This window comes from Orbicella franksi, chromosome 15 (genome assembly GCF_964199315.1).
Source record: "Orbicella franksi chromosome 15, jaOrbFran1.1, whole genome shotgun sequence".
Taxonomy (NCBI): Eukaryota; Metazoa; Cnidaria; class Anthozoa; order Scleractinia; family Merulinidae; genus Orbicella; species Orbicella franksi.
Genome location: NC_138159.1, coordinates 20,353,588 through 20,371,128, shown reverse-complemented (window position 1 = coordinate 20,371,128; position 17,541 = coordinate 20,353,588). Strand labels below are relative to the sequence as shown.

Sequence of the window (17,541 nt, the reverse complement as noted above, 5' to 3'; positions counted from 1 at the left end):
AATGCAACTTGCAATTAACAACAAAACGTTTCGGTGAAACAAAATGAAGCGTTTTTCGCAAGCAACGATCATATGCATTAATAGATAGTTTTGATGGGCAAGAAGAGGAAAAAGGAAAGAAACGTATTAATAACATCCTCTCTCGCTTTTTGGTTTCGCTTGGCTCGACGAAGTAAGTTGTCAGAGGAATTACTTGCAGATATAAAACATAAAAGACGAGAGCAGGAAGTTTATCTTAGGTTTATAGATTCTAGAAAACTGATATTGAACTTGTCTAGTTTGACATCGCCTAGCATTATAAACACGTGGCTTATTTTAATTTAAGAGGTTATATATATATTTGACAAGCAATCTTTTTCTGAATTTTTCTGATTTCCAAAAGCTGTCACTGGGCTTCAGACAGATCATCTACCCAATCTAACTTCTAAAACCCAATTTCCTCTTTTAGCAGTTGCTATTTAACACTGGGGAGTTGCTTAGGGTTTGTGCAATCGGAACATATGTCAGAACTAAACCTGTCAAATAACTATGACATTGCAAATTAAATTTAAACCCAATGCATTTCTTTTCCTCTCTGTATTTGGAGAAACGATCGTTGATACGTTATAAAAGACCGCTATTTCTTTTCGCTCTTTATCGCTATCTGCGATTTTTTCAACTGAAGAGTATTAAAGTGTTTAAATGGAGAGATACCGTAATCGAATTGAAATAATTATAAATATTAATAACAAAGCTCTATGTTTGACAAACAAAAGACAACCACGCTAGCCCGAGTTGATTGACAGAAAAAAAAAACCGCATGTTCTTATCGCTCTGTATTTTCACGAATTGAGGCGTAAAAGATCCATCGAGGCTATATTAATTTTTTTCCATTTACAGGGGATACAACTCAAATGACAGCTAAATGAAATTGGAAATTCTAAGAATATTCCATCAGTCGCCGGCTACAGATCTTCTCATTTTTACGTGTTACTAGTAAACCAAGCTAGCGCTAAGTCATTGGGTAGCATTTCATATTTTCACTGGGTACACAAGCCAATTAGGTCAGCTGCACAATTCATTTCTGGTTGTGCTGGTGATTAACCATTTTTGGCAATCGAGTTATCTCGCAGTTTTATTACAACTCCGTCGATCACTGAAAGACCTTACTCAATTTTTTTCCGCGACGGTCAGCCAAGAAAAGGAAACTATATCTCGTGCAATTTTCTGGCTTCCAATTTTGCGGTCTCTTGAAATCCACCTGTTTCAATACCGCGCAACTGAAGGTTTTTCCCGGTTTTTCACAGAACTATGGAGCTTCCTACGCGAAGCGCTGAACTGGTAGTGTTGCAATCCACTTCACTGCTGCTTATTGACATCACAGCTATCGGAGGAAACGCTTTCATTTGTCTGGCAACGGCGCGAAATCCCAGCCTCAGAACGACTACGAATTTGTGGGTAACAGCTTTAGCTGTGGCAGACTTGGCTCGTTCATGTATCGCCGGTCCGCTGACAATATCAGCTCTTATTTCAGGACATTGGCGTTATGGGTCAGCCGGTTGTGTTATCCAGGGATTTTTCACGTATGTTTTATCGCTCGTCTCTCTGCTAACCATGGCTTTTATGGCGGTGAATAGATTCTGTAGGGTCGTAAAACCGTCGCTTTATTTGAAGATTTTTACAAGAAAACGCTCGATCGCTTTTCTGATAACGTTGTGGACGCTAATGGCAATGATTGTCGCGTTTCCCGTGTTCGTTGGCTGGGCGGAGTTCGCGTTTCATAGCGGTTACGCGGCGTGCGTTTTAAAGTTCCACAAACCAAACTTTACGATGATATTTCTATCTCTTGACACAGGTCTTATTTTAATCCCTTGCACAGCCACGATAATCGTATGTTACTTTAAAGTTTCGCGGGCCGTACGTCAGCATAACATTCAATGTGTATCTACACTTCAAAGAGCTGCGAATCCTCACGCGCAATGTCTTACAAACGGAGCGAGCGTGGAGGAAATTCGAGTCACTAAAACTTTATTTCTGCTTGTTTCAACCTACGCTATTTGCTGGATTCCAGCTTATGTGATCGGATTTCTAAGCCGTGGAAATCTACTCCACATTTCACCTGAAGGTACACTTGTTGTGTCATATCTGGTGGTTCTAAACTCCGCTTGTAACCCCTTCATATATGGCTACATGAATCGTTCGTTTCGTATAGAGTTTTGGAAGTTGGTCCCCTGCAAAAAGACGGAAAACATGGTGGTGCCCCACGTGGAAATGGAGGACACTTCACCAGCATCTTACGCAAGGACTCAGGCAACGTTTATTACCAAATGGCTCTGAAAATCTTCCAAAAAGTACAATGACAAAACCGCGAGACAAAACCAGAAAAACAAACGAACGTGACCGTTTGAGCTCAATGTTTGGAGAGGCTTTGAAGAAGCTGTCGAGAGTAACATTCGCTAGTCGTAATAACCAACATACGTAAATGATATTTGTTCCTCACAAACTAATATCTACTTGCCAATTGCGAGTAGGCGGGCAAGCGGAACAAAAGACTCATCAACAAACAGACAATTTCCTGACATTTTAGCAAATTTTCACAAATAGGATTTAAACAGGAAGTGTTAATTAACAAGCAAAATGTATTTTTCGAGAGGGGTGGTGACTAGTAAATGCGAGACTGTGAGAAAAGGCGAGACAAGCATTTTTCTTTGCGAACCCAAGACATTTTAACTCCTTCAATTGCGAGACCGAGACTTCAAAGTATTTTGAATGCGAGCTCAAGACGTTCAGGTTCTAAGTCGTTCAGACTTCATTCAAGCTTATAGCAAAAAAGCAAACAAATTGGAACTTTAGCCTTGATGAAAAAAACTCGAGACTGCGAAACCGCTTTGTGAAAAAATCGAGACTACGAGACCCGTGAAATTCGACGAAAATTTTGCGAGACACATGGTATTCGGCACCCCTTTCGAGGTTTGTTGTTCCACCATCACCACTAGTAATTCTGGTTTCTGTAGCATTAAAATACTAAAAGTTTAGTGGTTCTCTCGCTGGAATTTCATGCTAGTTTGACATGGGCTAGCCCAGTATTTTGCCGGTCAGCTTGTCTGCCTCGGCGGGCAGTTTTTCATCTTCTTGCAATTGATACACCACTGTATTCTCATTACAAGCATTCGAAGAAATGTATAACAATCTGTGAGGAGAAATTGTAATTCACGCCTGAAATACTGGATTACAGAAAGGGAATTTTTAACCTAAGAATGTACATAGTTTTGAACGGATTGCTCGAACCACTTTCATGACTCTTACAATGAAGTTTGTTTTTAAAGGATTAGGATTTTAATTTTAGGATTTTAAACTTAGGATTTTAATTTTAAAGTATTGTAAAGCGCCATGGACAATTAGTGGAAAATGGCGCTATATAAATATATATTTATTTATTTAAACACGCGTGTGTCCGCATTTCAGAGCCAAGAAAAAAAGAGAAATTTTATTAATATTCACCTTTGTTGCTTTGTAAGCAGACGGCGAAATACGGCTAAATATTTGTACATGTTGGCGCTAAGATCAGTATCTCAAATGCGTATGGCCCGCCAACGAGAAACCGATGTAAATTAAGCTAGTCATTACGGTTTTAGTTGTTCGGAAAGATAAATATTATTCATTTGAATGAGTTTTGTGAAAACATCTTATCGACACAGTTATTTACCCTGCCTAGTGCAAATATCGCCTAGGAACGGATGGATTTTTGTGGTCAAAGGAAATAATAAACAACTGACAGAAAATGTCACGCTAAGTAGTCTTGGGGTGCACATTAAGTTGACAACGTATGAGAAAGACCCGATTCAATCTGATTCGGGAACGACTGTATAGCCATAAGAGACGACGCTTAATAAAGCTATACTGCTAAAAAAACAACCATGATAGTTTGTTCTTTTAGTAATGCCAAAACTTCTAATAAAAGGATGGCATTCATTTAATTTTATCCAGTGGGTTCCCGCAGCTTTGCTCAAAACTGAGTATTGAGCAAAGCATTCTAGTGACTTAAATTTAAATTCAAATTTTGATTGAGGCATGACAAGTTTCTTAAACTGTTCGATTTTCGCAAATTCACTGCACCTTGCTTATATACGCGAGAGATTAATTTTTGCAATACGGTCCCGAAATTGTTCACTATTTTCTTAATTGCTGATGAAGATCTATGTCCTTCCGTTCTATTTGCGGAAATTATTATTACCAAATAATTATATGAAAGAACCAGATGCTAAAAAACACAGTTTTTCTTTTTTTTTTTTTTTCTCGACCCGAAATAAGATGATAAGGATAAAGTCTTTTAAGCCTGTTTAAAACGCGTTTGGTTTGAGTTTAAAACATTATTTCGCGCTACAATTGAAATAACTGCTATTTTTGGTTTTTCTGGCCGTAGACGCAGCCTAAATTTGAATTTGGCGGTGAGTAAGTTAAATTTCCTTAAGATTTTATAATTAAACTTGGTGACCTTTTCTAGAAACGGAGTTCGCAGCCAGATTTTTGCGATTTTGAAGAGGCGCAAACATGATCGAAAAGCAGCTTGTTTAATTTCTGGCGGACGTGCTTGCAAGGATTTGCTGACAGAATTAATTTACAATTTTCCTACACATTTATCATAATGCTGAAACGAAACCCACTGAAAAAATTTTCAAAAAAAAATAATGTCTCTCATCGCATTTACACTTTACCCCGGTCATCCAATTCAACGGACATTTTCGAAATCGTGGAAATCTGTCTGCATCAGTGATCAACAGTGTCTTTACATGTACAAACTTCCAAATTCGTGATGTCCACTCCCATTTGTCTTCCCATTGTAAAGCGGACGGCTGCAGGAAGAGCTACTAGCAGGAAGAGCTACTGACAAATATATATTTATCACTCCATGTATTTCTCACTCCAGGGATTATATACTCTACATCATATCTACACGACTAACCGGTCATAATTCTTATGTCAACACAAAATCGAACATGTGTGAATAGAGCCGTGAACACCACCATCACAGAAGGCGGGAATTTTTGTTCTGGAAATTTCCTTTCTCTGCATTCAGGCGATAAATGATTGAATACAACAGTGTCGGAGCAAGGGACTACTATTAACACAACCGTAATTAAATCCGTTGAAATGAAGAAATCTCGACGCACTTTTACATGTTAAAAGAAAACCTCGAGACTCTTGGTACGTGATGAAAAGCAATGAAACAGCCCTAGCGGAAGCGAAAACCCAGCAAATACCCGGAAAAATGCTTTTGAAATGGAGTGCGTCAAATAATTTTAAGTTTTAAGAAGTGTCCCATGTCACAAGAAAGACACGCAATGGGTAGGTAAATGGGTAACTAGTGTTAGTCACAACACGTACAGGATAGCTAGGTGTCAACTCGATGTCATTACTGTGAAAAACGTGTTCCATCACATACTTCAATTAAAATAAACCTTGCGAGTGCACTGTAGGATTTACACTGCCAGGAATATTTCAAAATTCTCTCAAAATTGAGCGATCCTTAATAAAGTAGGCGAGTGCAACTTGAAAGAATTTTCAAAACTGACAAGTAGCTGTATATCTTAAGCTTACATAAGATTTCTCATTTGCTATATGACTGAGAAAACTACGCGCGTTAATTTGCATTGCAGTGCAAATCAAGAATTAACTATAAATCGACCTGCTCTCAGCCAATCCCATTGAAGTAACTTCCTCAATTCAGTCATATATTTCTTTAAAAAAAAACTAATCATCTAAAATTGTTAAAATAAAGCACGAAGTCAAAAGATACAAATACGAAATCAAAAAGAGATAATCTTATATAAGAACTAAGCGAGTTAGAATTACGTACAGCAAGAATACTAGAAACTTCTCCGAGTTTCTACATGTAAGCTGTTCAAAAACTTCAAAAGCTAAGTTCATCTCGATCAGTTGAACAGTCTAAACAGGTGTATTTGTCCACACTTTTCTTCCATCCACTATGCGCAAGTCTGAATTCGATTGGCATGCACAACTCAATGCATGTATGATCTAACTCTTTGGCCTCCGATTGGCTGTACCAAGAGCCGATAACCAATCAGAATTAACTGTCGAGCTACGTCATCAAGGGGAGTTTTCGGATTTCATCTCAGTGCGCGCGAGCAGAACATATGCGTTACCTCGGTTAGGGAACGTGCTGAGAATTATTTTATGTAAATTTAATAGTCTTAGCTTATAACAATGGGAGCTCGGACAAGTCGTTAGCATTGATTACCGATCCCAATTTTCGGCATAAAATATATAGCAAAACACTTTGTATGAAGAACCCACCCACCGAATTGAATAAGATACGAGAATTGCTTAGGCCAAACAAGCAATTGTATGTATTTGTAAAAAAAGCTGTTATGATTTTAACAGGGTTTCGTCGATTTTTCATAGAGCTACCATAAGCTGCCGGAGTGATAAATGCTAATCAGATCTGTGATATTGAGGTTGGGCGTCTTTCTGTTGTCATACTGCGAGGTTCTTTATATCGTTTGACAATCTGTCGATCAAATATTGTATCCATCTGTCGTTGTATGTTCTTGCGTGCCATTTTTGGCGAGTGCTGCTTGAACGTATTCATCTAAAGCTTCCATCTAAAAGAGTTCACCGTTTTTAAGGTAAGTGTGATGATTTTTCCTTGCTTGGACATTTTGTGCTGAAAGGGGCGAAGCTGGTCATACATTTACGAAGCCAGATTTTTCTTACAGACAGAATTACTCTGGTATTGCGATTTCGTTGTTTGTTAGGCGCAAAAGGCACTAAAAGCACTTTGTTTGTATTTTAGCTCAGTCTAATGTTTTTGAATAGGGAAAAAACATGCAGTTTATGAAGAGAGTCTCGTTTTCAATTATATAAAGTGTAGTTACCTTCGAACTGTTTATCATTCGGTATCTTAACGTGAAGGTTACAAGTTGCTTTTTGGGAAAACCAGGGATGAAATTTGAACCTGTCGCTTTCTTGACTGTCCATTTTTCACCTGCTCTGGCAATCTTTAACTGAAGGCAAGTCCCATTGTTCAGCATCTTATTAGTAAATTACTTCATAAAACCTTACAGTAAAGCTTAGTTCATAAGCACTGTCTTTAGCGAAGTCGGATAATTGAAAGTAAGATTTGTGTTTTCGCATTTTTAACACAGTGAAATTAAAATATCTGTCTCATTTTCAAGCCATCTTGAAGCAAAAGATTACCATATGTAAGGTTGTTTGGATAAGTTACTTGATTTGGTCGACGTTCTGTTTTAGAAATTTCTACTGTGTGCAGTTTATCAACGATTCTGTAAGCGCTCTAGAATTTACGTTTGAAAAAGCAGAACTTTGAAAATAATACTTCGAAGGTCAGAGGTGTATATGTGTTTAACTTGGTGATCAAAGTTGCCGCAATTTTGAAAGGGATCGTGTTTTTGCGCCGAGCTAAAGCCTAGATTTATTTAATCCCTTTTACGTGTTTCTTTATTTTACATTGCTTCAAGAGGGAATGGAATTCTACTATCATTTAATCGACATTTTCCTCTATCTCGGCGGAAGATGGCCATTAATGAAAATTGGCTAGAATCGACATGAAATTGTCCCAAAAATACGAACATTTTTTTTCTCGATTCGTCTCGCAGATGGACCACTCACATCGGAAGAAAATTTTCGCCGAGTTTGTTTATGTTTGCAATCATCCTCGCAGTTTCCAAAGAGATGATTGTTTTAAGCTTTAAATTTCTGCAAAAATGATTTATTTATTCAATGACTGAGAAGACGTAAAATAATGGTCGCTTTTTCCGGAGTCTTAAATAAATAAGAAAATTCAAGAATTATGCGCAAAAAAATTGTCGAAAAAACATTAGCAACAAGCTCAGCTCAATTTGGACATAAGACCAATTATATTGATACGTATGATCAATGTCAAATGTTCAGACATTGAAGAAAATTACGAAGGAGAAAAATTTGTTTTTTATATTAGTAATAAATATGAAACTGCAGAAAAACTGTCAGTTCTTTCAGCCGACATCTCATTAGAAATGTCTTGTGCCATTTCTTGTCAAAAGTAAATAGTATTTTTTTTTTCATTAAACATTCATTCAAAGCAATTGTATAAAGTTGTATTACGTTCGGTACAGACAATTACCACCGGTAAATAGGACGCAAACTTCAGCATTCCTTTCACGAGATCGAGAAGGGAATTTGAATAAATTGAATTTTTCTGACAGTATAATAAATACCACAAACTTTCGTGCGACTCTAGGAAACATTTTAATAAACAAGACTAAAACCGATTGACTTAGAAACACGTCTGTGTCAATAGTTTGGTCAATATTTCCGTATACCTTTTAAGCCTTAAGGGTGACTTGAGCAAAAACGAAAAAAAAAAATCATTTGCAGCAATATTTTCATTTAAAAAATTTCTTCTCCCCCCCCCCCCCCCCAGCCCCCGAAAAAAAATAGTTCATTAATTCAAGACATACGTAACTTAATATATAACTGAGGAATATCCAGAAATATAATTTCGAAGAAAATTTAATTAATCAACCGATTATGCCGGCTTTGTAACATTTCCTGAATTTGTTATGCCCACTATTCTTTGGTTCCTTTCTGCAACCCCTTGAAGAAATAATTTGTTCTCCAAATTTCAAGGCCACCCAATTTGCGCATAATATGGTAAAAAATAATAATATGGTGAAAAATGGTACGACACGAAAATTTTCAAGGAGTAGAGCTTAGTGTTCGTACGGATAAAAATTAATTTCATGAATTCTGGTTTTCCCGGTAATCACGTCATCTGTCAATATTATAGAGGTATATTTCTTAAACGGAAAGGTAGATACAAAATGGAATCAACTCTGTGGGTGTGAGTAAAAAGTGGTGAATTAAACTCATGAATAACATTCTAGCCTCAGTTGTTCGAAGTATGAATCGCTATCCAGAGGATACGTGTTAGCAAAACAAACTACGCTATACCCTGGATAGTGATTTACTGATCTGATAGATAGCGGTGTCCACCTTCTGAACAACCCCTGCGGACTTGAGCGTTAGCTCCTGAGCAACATCAACAACTAGCTTTATTAGCATGACAATAAATACATACAGTGTTGCAAAAGCTTTTGTAAACTAAAACTATACAGTAATGATTATCGTGCACATATAATAAGGTTATGATATAGCAATCAAGTTACAACGGATTGATTACTCAAAGAGGAATATTGCGTAAGATCAAAACACGTTGAAATGAATGTTGCTAATTAAATATTAGTATAATGATTTGTTTAAGTCAGAAGTTCGCGGATAGCTTGTAACGGAGATAAATTGTTTAAAATTCGGAACGATATTTTCTATTTTTCTTTAAAATTCATCTCTTAGAGTAGAGTGTTTAGTGCAATACGCATGAAAGTGAGATTCATCTTCTATTTGATGAGATCCACAAAACGTAGAACATCTTTTGATCTCAGCGAGAATCGAACTCACGACCTCTGGATTAGATAATTGACGGTTGCTCTATCGACTGACAGCAAAGCACAGCTGATCTAATACGAAGTTCATGGTTTCAAATCTTTCGCTCTATGTTGGCAGAATCACGTACAAGCGTCTGGCTGCGATCACCGATCGAGTTCTTTGTTCAATTATTGTATTAATATTTAGAGACGTCATTTTGAAGGAATCAGTAGTGTCAAATCCTCGATCCTGAAATGTGTTTAGAATAAGCGTTTCTTTCGTTTTCATAAAACTAAGAACTAAAGACAACTAAATATAGGGCGTGTTTAAACTGAAGACGAAATGGCGAAATGGCACTACGGTTAGCCCAAATAGCGATCCGGTTGGCCTAAATATCGCTGACTCGACCGTGGTTAGCTCTCAAAGATAGGAAAGGTTAAACTTATAGACACTCCTATCCCACATTGACTTTTACCCGTTGTACCATTTCTTGATTTCGCCATTTCGTGTTGTAAACACGTCTCAAAGCATACATTGAATTATAGTGTGTGCAAAAAGTTTATACAAATGACTATAAATTTTAATTTGTTTCCTGCAGGGTAAAACAACAGAGCGTTATCTTCCCAGCACCAAGAAACTACAGAAGCTATCTACCACAATGAGTGACAGTGCTGATTTAGCACTCATTTCTCTGTTCACGATTTTAGAAATAGTGTGCCTGACTTTCAACGTGTTGGTCTGTGTGGTTCTTTATCGGAGCAAATCACTGACAATACCTATGAACAACTTGATTTTCAACTTAGCAATATCAGACGCTCTGACTGGTTTGTTTATACTTCCTCGTCACGTGATCTTCAGCAAGCCCGCATTTCGGCATCCGACAGACACCACAGGAGACTACTTCTGCAAGTTCATTACCGGGAGTGGAATCCTGTGGACAAGCTCCACAACATCGGGTTTCCTCCTGATCGCCATTGCTGTGGAACGCTACACCTCTATCATGATTCAAAACCGAAGAGCGCCGATTACGTCTTCACATATCAAGGGCGTTATAGCGTTTTGTTGGATTTCCGCGTTTGCGGCGAATTTACCAACGCTGATCGTGTTTGATTATGACGAAAAGAGCGATTTTTGCGTGGAAAGTTGGCCAAGCTGGGTCTCTCCCAAAGCCTACGTCATGTGTATGTTCTTCTTGGGCTCGAGCTCGGTCATTGTTATGTATGTGCTGTACTCCCAAGTTATTTACACGTTGTGGAATCGTCAGCGGAGGGCGACGGAGATCTCTCAGACTGCCAGACTGCGTGCGCGGAGGAACATCACCAAATCGTTGATTTTGGTGACTTTTGTTCACACCGTCTGCCGTCTGCCGAATTACACGACCTATTTACTGGCATATTACGCCCCCGCCGTCAGTTACGGCTCCAATACGTACAACATCACGGTGCTTTTAATTTTACTGAACTCAGCAGTGCACCCATTCTTGTTGTGCTGGAATATGCAGGGCTTCAGGAAACCCTTGTATGTGTTGTTTTGCTGTAGCCACGCCAATAGGGTTTTTGCCGAGCCTGAGCCCTCCCATGTGTGTGGTCACGAAGCGAGACTATCCGTCTTCCATCTGAGAACAAAGGAACAGACACGGCCATCCACCGCTTGATAAATATATGTTGGCCATTTCGGAGTTGCGCAGGGAATTTCAAATTTAAACCAATCGATAAATTGATGCCACAACATAAAAGCTCACGTTGAGATTGGTCATGTGAGCAAGTAGGATGCTTTTAGGGTGAACAGAGACCAGGTTATAGACCATGAAATATATATAGGTAATCGTATGAATGCGAGGGCAATTAAGGATTTTCAGCCCAAGTGATATTTGAAAATTCTTCCAAAATTGCATGAGCCTTTAGGCGAGTGCATTTTGAAATAATTTTCGAATATCATGAAAATTATATTGCGAATGCGCACGCGTTAATATGCACTGCAGTGCAAATTAAGAAATATCAATGAATTGGCCTGCTCTCAGCCAATCACAATGAAGTAATTTTCTTCGTCATATAGTAAGGTTAATGAGACCCTGCTGCTGTGCAATTTAATATATTAAAGCCACGTCCATACAAGGGGAGGGGCAGATCTAACAGTACCAGCGAGGATATTTGGCTCCTTGGCCACACTATAAGGAAATTTATATGGATAACAACATTGCAACTATCCCTTTGCTGGGTAGATGCAGGAAACAGAAACAATGAAGTAATCATATAATAAGGTTCAAAATCCATACAAACTCCTAATTTTAAGACAGCTTAATTCCCAAAACCATATGAACTCGTTATTTTCTTATCAGTTTTGTGACGACTGTAAAATCCCGTTATGCACCTACTATTCCGAAGACACTGAGATGAAAATCTTCATTTTTGCCCTTTTAAAAAGGAAGTCAGAAATCATAGAAAAATAATAAGAGTTGATATATTCAATCTGGGAATAGAGGACCCACTTAAAGACCAGCGATGGTGACAAGACTTCCCTCTGCCGGTATATAACGATCTTTATTACACGACTGAGTCAGTTCAGAGGGCCAATAACTAAAATCGACTAATCAGATTGCTCCAACGCTGGTCTATTATTCTCTAATTATTTGACAGGGCACTGTCCCGAAAATGATCCCGCAAGATCACTCTTGAAGATTTTTGGGTAGTTTCAGTCTTGTAATGATTCTCTTATCAGCCAAGCTTGCTCGGGACCGTACTGGGAGACTGTCGGCCCCCGGTCTTTTTTTGTACCGACCTGAGCACAGCGACGATCCGTACTGTGAAGACCTCGGACCGACATTCTCCCAGTACGGCCCTCGTGCTGGGTTTATAAGATATATATATTTCGCTGCATGTATTGTTATCAGAGAAGTTTACCAACAGTAAATCGATATCTGAATACAACTCTTGAAGTTAACTGATGAAGACTCTTTGCACGCAGAGTAAATTAAATGATTGAAAATTAAAGATAAACATCGCGTGGAACTGGTCTATGCCTTAAGCAACAGAGCACATAGCCCGGGCACGAGGAGGCCGGGGGTGGGTCGGAGAATTCAACACAGTTATGCAAACCCGGGACGTAGCGGAGGTTTGAACAACTTTCGAGAATTCTCACAAACCCCAAGTGTTTAGCTGAGGCCATGTCAACACGAAAAAGTACGCTAGTGCTTTTATATGGCATTTATCAAGCAATACGCGCGAATCTGAAACATCACAACCGGGCTTACATACTCTCATCTTAACACACACACTACTGCAAGGAGAAATTCGGGTATTTACCGATTCATGAAGTCAAGATGGCTGTATATTGCCCAAGCTTTCTTACCCACTAGAACAGCCAATCGTAGTGCAGGATTTGTTTCATGTTGCCCGCGCGGTGAGCTAGCCATGTAATAATAAAAAATCTAATAATCGTTGAGACAAAAGCCGATAAATCTGAACTACGGAAAGATTAATTAGGAGCCAGTTGGAAATATACTTCAGTTCCTCGTTTTGTAGAACATCCTTTGCCACCTGACCAAAAACGTACGCTCTCAAAAACGCAAAAGGAAATAGAACTAACTGAAGCGAAAGCAAAATTTCTCGGTCTACACTAAGGAAAATTACAGTTTTTCTCGGCGCGTTCAATTCAGTTCAAGGGAGGATAAACTAAACAGTTGACAGAGTAAGTGTTATCGCTGACTCTACCCACAATGCGCCACTGCTGATTCAAATAATCATTACACTCGACCGTGTTTACTCCGCGCCCACCAAAACAATAGATCTTGTTTTTGTATACCACGTGACCAAACTCACTCCTGTCATCGTTTAACTGCGCAGGCGCAGACACCCATCTCTCTTCTTTAGGGTAATACACTTCCATGCTCTTTAAACTTTGGCGGTCACTCCGTCCACCAAATACAAAAATACTTCCTGCCCAAGTAGCCACGCCCATACTGAAGCGGGGCTCTTGAGGGCCAGGAAGCTCTTTCCATTTTTGAGACCTCAAATGAAAGCGTTCCATGGTGGTCAGCAGACCATCGTCATTAAGGCCACCCACGACGTAAATCTTTCGACCCAAGACGACCACACCTTAAAAGGAAAATTGGTATAGGTATCCGTTTAGTTTATGTAGTAGTATGAAACAAACTGGCCCATTGAATTACGAACAAAACTACAAACATACACGCGAACGTGTAAACGAACAAATGAACGACAGATCGGCCGACCAACCGACCGACCGACCAAGAGAACGAACGAACGAACGAACAAACGGTAGAACGAAATACCGAACGAACGGGCAAACAAACGAAAGTATAAATGAACGAAAAAGCTAAAAAAAGCTGAGGGGCCGGACAATTTAAGGGGAATAAGTGAATATGTATATGCATATGAGTGGGTTTGCGAGTTCTGTTGGTTAGACTACAAACTTACACTTCAGCCTAAAAACTTCATTTAAAAATAAAACAAGACCTCAAAAGTTTTTAAAGCAAAGATAGAGGCAGAAAATGAATCAATGTTACCGGTACATCGTCGAGGCCTGATCATCTCCGGCAAGGAATTCCATATTCCGAGGCACACATCAAACTTGTGCGCAGCCATAGCATCAGGTTTGCCACCAAGTACATAAATGTTGTGTTTATAAGAACAAACCCCAGCTTCACGTACAGAACGGCCTGAAATGACAAATATACTGTCATGCTATGGTTTATATTTTATCATTATTATTTCTTCTGAGATTTATACTAACTCAGAATGCACCTCAGAGCGGTTTTCATTGGAGTGTCGCAAAGTAATTGGTTTTGCGTCATTACGCTACGCCTTTGGCTTGGAAAACTCGCGCCACTTTTTCATCCAATCAGAAGCAAAACCAAAGCCAATCGCGACTCGCTCGCACAGGTTTTCCCGCGCTTTGCGTTAGCTACATGTAATTATTTCGAATGTTGATTGGTTCATTGTCTTGTTTGTGTCCTTTGAGATTGGCTAGAGTGGTTACTTTGGTTTTGGTTTTGCGATACTCAATTGAAAACCGCTCTAAAAGTGGTAAAGTGATCAAGTAATGGCGCAATAATTTTAATCAAGCTAGAGAAAACGTTGTTGAGGGATATGGTCCCTAGTAAACATTATTCAGTTTACACTGACAGCATACCTTCACCGACCCACGTCCATTTTCTTGTAACCGGATTAAACCGGTTCACCGCTTTTTTGGATACAACATACAACTCGTCCTGCACAATAACTGCACAGCGGTAGTTATCATCTCTTCCAACATCCCATGACGCAAGATCAGGGCAAGGCACACATGCGCGCTGTTCCTCGTCAAACGTGTCAACCCGGGTTGTCTTCATGCTGAGCAAGTAGATAATCTTCCGTGAGTTCCGCGGTGTTCCTGGATCGTTATTTTCTTGTGACAGTCGTCTTGATGTGAGAACGTCTTCCACATCCAAGCGGCATCTTCCTTCACCTTCAACAAGTTCAGGAAGTACTCGCGTCTTGAGAAATTTTGTGCTGATTTGACGGAATCGAATTTTTTTTAAAACCACGTCCAGGTCTTGATCCCTAAAGGTTAGTTTTAAGACCAACATCAGTGTTTCAGATTTGGCGAAATGTGGAATCTCAGTGTATGCAGAGATAAATAATGACTTTTTTTGTAGCGTGGTTTCTGGGAGAATCTAATCCCGAGTTTTGTGTCTGTAGATAAAACCCTGGCTTGTGACCATTAAAATGAAAGCTATTGAGCAGTACTTACATATGATACTGTTTATTATGCTGTACAAGGTGGTTCTAAATTTTAAGTCTGTGGATGAAACCCTAGTGTGTGACCACTCAAATGAAAGCTATTGAGTAGTTCTTTCATGTGGTACTGTTTTTTATGCTTTACAAGGTGGTTCTAACTTTTAAGTCTGTGGATGAAACCCTAATGTGTGACCATTCAAATGAAAGCTATAGAGCTGCGCTTTTTTGTACTACTGCTTTATATCCGCACAAGCTGCATTACACCTTAGTAGATCTCACCTATTTTCTGGATCATGCTTGTACCACCTCCATACTGCTTCATACACTCTATCCTCCCTCTTCACCTTCAGATTATTGCTACCGAGCAGAGAAGTTATCTGAAAAGCTGAGAGCTCGACAAAATCATCCTCTTTGACGACTTGCAGGAAGTTCCACTCTATATATTCCATCGCCTTGTGCCTCAGCTGCTCAAGCTCAAGAGTTTGAGCTAATTTAAGAAACTCAATGCAGTTCTGTGTTCGCAAATGATCTATAGTAAATCGCTCGCACGCAATGAGTGCCTCGTCGATCTAATATGTAAAAAATAAGACAAACATACAGATGAGTCTTTAAAAAGTTTTTGTGTTCTTCGTAGAGATACAGTGTAAAAGGTTCTTTATCGTACTGTTGTTTTGTTAACTTTTCGGTCTACAGAAGCCTCCGGAAATTTAAAACACACACAAAAACATCCAGATCGGATTGACAAAACTTTTCAAAATGTCTATTACAGGTTGCAATACTGCAAGTGGTATATTTTCAGTTATACAGATGAGTACGAAAATGTGGTTATTTGGGGATGTGTTTTCTTTTCATCTTTTCTTTAGGGTCTTTTTGAGCTCACACTTCGTGGAAAAACACGCACGCAAATGAAATACAGTAGATGGGAGGTGGAAGATTAAGAGAGTTTATTCCCCCATATAGGTTTTTAATATTCCCAAGGAATCCTTCTCAAGCTTTTTGAAATCACTTCCGGTTCCGGTTCCGGTTTCGGAAATACCAGGAAGATCTAGAAATAGACAATCATGCGACGTGGATTTTGCTCACGCGGACAGCCTGAGCGGCTTTACAAGCTGATTAGCGTTATCCTCGGAAAGACTGAGTACCATGGTTGAAAATAACTTGAGATGGATTTTCTTACGGAATATATGAGGAATTTTAAAACTCTCTTACCTTATCCTCTCTCGCTGAATTAAAACTACTGCATAGTGTCAAAACACAGTTAATTACCTTCAAGTAGGACAACAGTTGCAATAACTCCGACATATGATTCATATTCAAAACAAGTTTTCCCTCATACACGAAATCCAGGACATTTAGCAAAACTGACTTGTCAAAATTCTCTGGGATTTCCAGTTCATTGTAGCGTCGTGTACTTCTAATTTCCTCTTGTGCAGTCGCGAGTTTTTCGCGGAAGAGCAGGCAAGTTCCCGCCAAAATTACGCCATGCGCGGGAAAACGTTGACCGCCACTACAGAGATAAGTGTCACAGAGCTCATCTTTCGCTCGCATATCCTGAAAAACTTGGAAAGTTCTGTCATTGTGAATTTCAGAAGAGAAAATAGTTTCATTAGCTACTACCGTTTGTGTAGAAGAAGTTAAATAATATTGCTTTGAAGACATCTTCATGTTGACCCCTGTTAACGTTATTACTCAAGTTCGGATAACAAGAAAACATAAAGAGACCTTTCAGATTTTTTGTTATTACTAATTTATTTTTGTTACTACGGTCCTGCACATTAAATTTGCATCATCCGATATTCTGCATAATTTATAAGCAACCCTTAAAATTCTAGAAACGTAATCAAAATCCAATTTCTCGTTGCAATATCAGAGCCTCTGACAGCCAGGCAAGTGAAGAGAATTAACAAAATAATCAACTGAGTGAAATGATCGTTATGTATTATCAAATTCTTACAACAAAAATAAAGAAACTGTATGGCAATCATTAGGGAGAATTTACATTTCATTTCACTTCGTATGACAGGTGAACTTGCGACAAACGTGAGCAAATGACACAAAAAGAAGAAAGTGTAAATTGAAACAATTACCAAATTTTTTGTGCTTTTGTTACAATACTGCAAATGTGAATTTCGCCGTGGATGAAAAAGTGTTAATTAAACTTGACTTTTTGTATTGTCGTGATCTTACAATTAGTCACTTTCTTTTTGTCCGCAGATAATGATTCTTTACAGAGGTAAGTTTGTCAATTTAGATCGGGAACCGATTAACACTATACTTTGGGTTCAATTCGACATTGCATTTACACTCGTTGAATCAGAAACTGCAATATCAATGCATTTGGAATGATAACTCATTTGGAATGAGCTAACGCGGCACAGGA

At 38.8% G+C, this 17,541-nt stretch overlaps 3 protein-coding genes across 3 annotated transcripts; 2 read left to right on the top strand and 1 right to left on the bottom strand.

Annotated features, from left to right (window-relative positions):
- The first annotated feature begins 584 nt into the window (after positions 1 to 584).
- Positions 585 to 4,133, top strand: LOC145469897 (allatostatin-A receptor-like). Its single transcript, XM_081453710.1, has one exon. The coding sequence runs from the start codon at positions 1,291 to 1,293 to the stop codon at positions 2,314 to 2,316; it is 1,026 nt and encodes a 341-aa protein (XP_081309836.1). The 5' UTR covers positions 585 to 1,290; the 3' UTR covers positions 2,317 to 4,133.
- Positions 4,134 to 5,929: 1,796 nt separating this feature from the next.
- LOC145470170 (adenosine receptor A2b-like) lies at positions 5,930 to 13,038 on the top strand. The gene is made up of 2 exons (XM_081454000.1): positions 5,930 to 6,626; positions 10,022 to 13,038. Exon 2 carries the CDS (start codon positions 10,082 to 10,084, stop codon positions 11,075 to 11,077), a length of 996 nt encoding a protein of 331 aa, XP_081310126.1. The 5' UTR covers positions 5,930 to 6,626; positions 10,022 to 10,081; the 3' UTR covers positions 11,078 to 13,038.
- A 21-nt stretch (positions 13,039 to 13,059) lies between these two features.
- On the bottom strand, positions 13,060 to 16,820 carry LOC145470168 (kelch-like protein 7). Its single transcript, XM_081453999.1, has 5 exons — positions 16,428 to 16,820; positions 15,441 to 15,730; positions 14,575 to 14,984; positions 13,949 to 14,101; positions 13,060 to 13,517 (listed from the first exon to the last, which is right to left on the bottom strand). The coding sequence occupies exons 1-5, from the start codon at positions 16,818 to 16,820 to the stop codon at positions 13,075 to 13,077; spliced, it is 1,689 nt and encodes a 562-aa protein (XP_081310125.1). The 3' UTR covers positions 13,060 to 13,074.
- Between the last annotated feature and the right edge of the window lie 721 nt (positions 16,821 to 17,541).

Excerpts from the sequence above, each read along its gene's own strand:
- LOC145470168 (XM_081453999.1), bottom strand. The coding sequence starts at position 16,820 with ATGTCTTCAAAGCAATATTATTTAACTTCTTCTACACAAACGGTAGTA. Across the intron at positions 14,102-14,574 it reads ATGGACGTGGGTCGGTGAAG|GCCGTTCTGTACGTGAAGCT; the intron begins GTATGCTGTCAG and ends TTGTCATTTCAG. Across the intron at positions 13,518-13,948 it reads CAGGCCTCGACGATGTACCG|GTGTGGTCGTCTTGGGTCGA; the intron begins GTAACATTGATT and ends TTTCCTTTTAAG.
- LOC145470170 (XM_081454000.1), top strand. The coding sequence starts at position 10,082 with ATGAGTGACAGTGCTGATTTAGCACTCATTTCTCTGTTCACGATTTTA.
- LOC145469897 (XM_081453710.1), top strand. The coding sequence starts at position 1,291 with ATGGAGCTTCCTACGCGAAGCGCTGAACTGGTAGTGTTGCAATCCACT.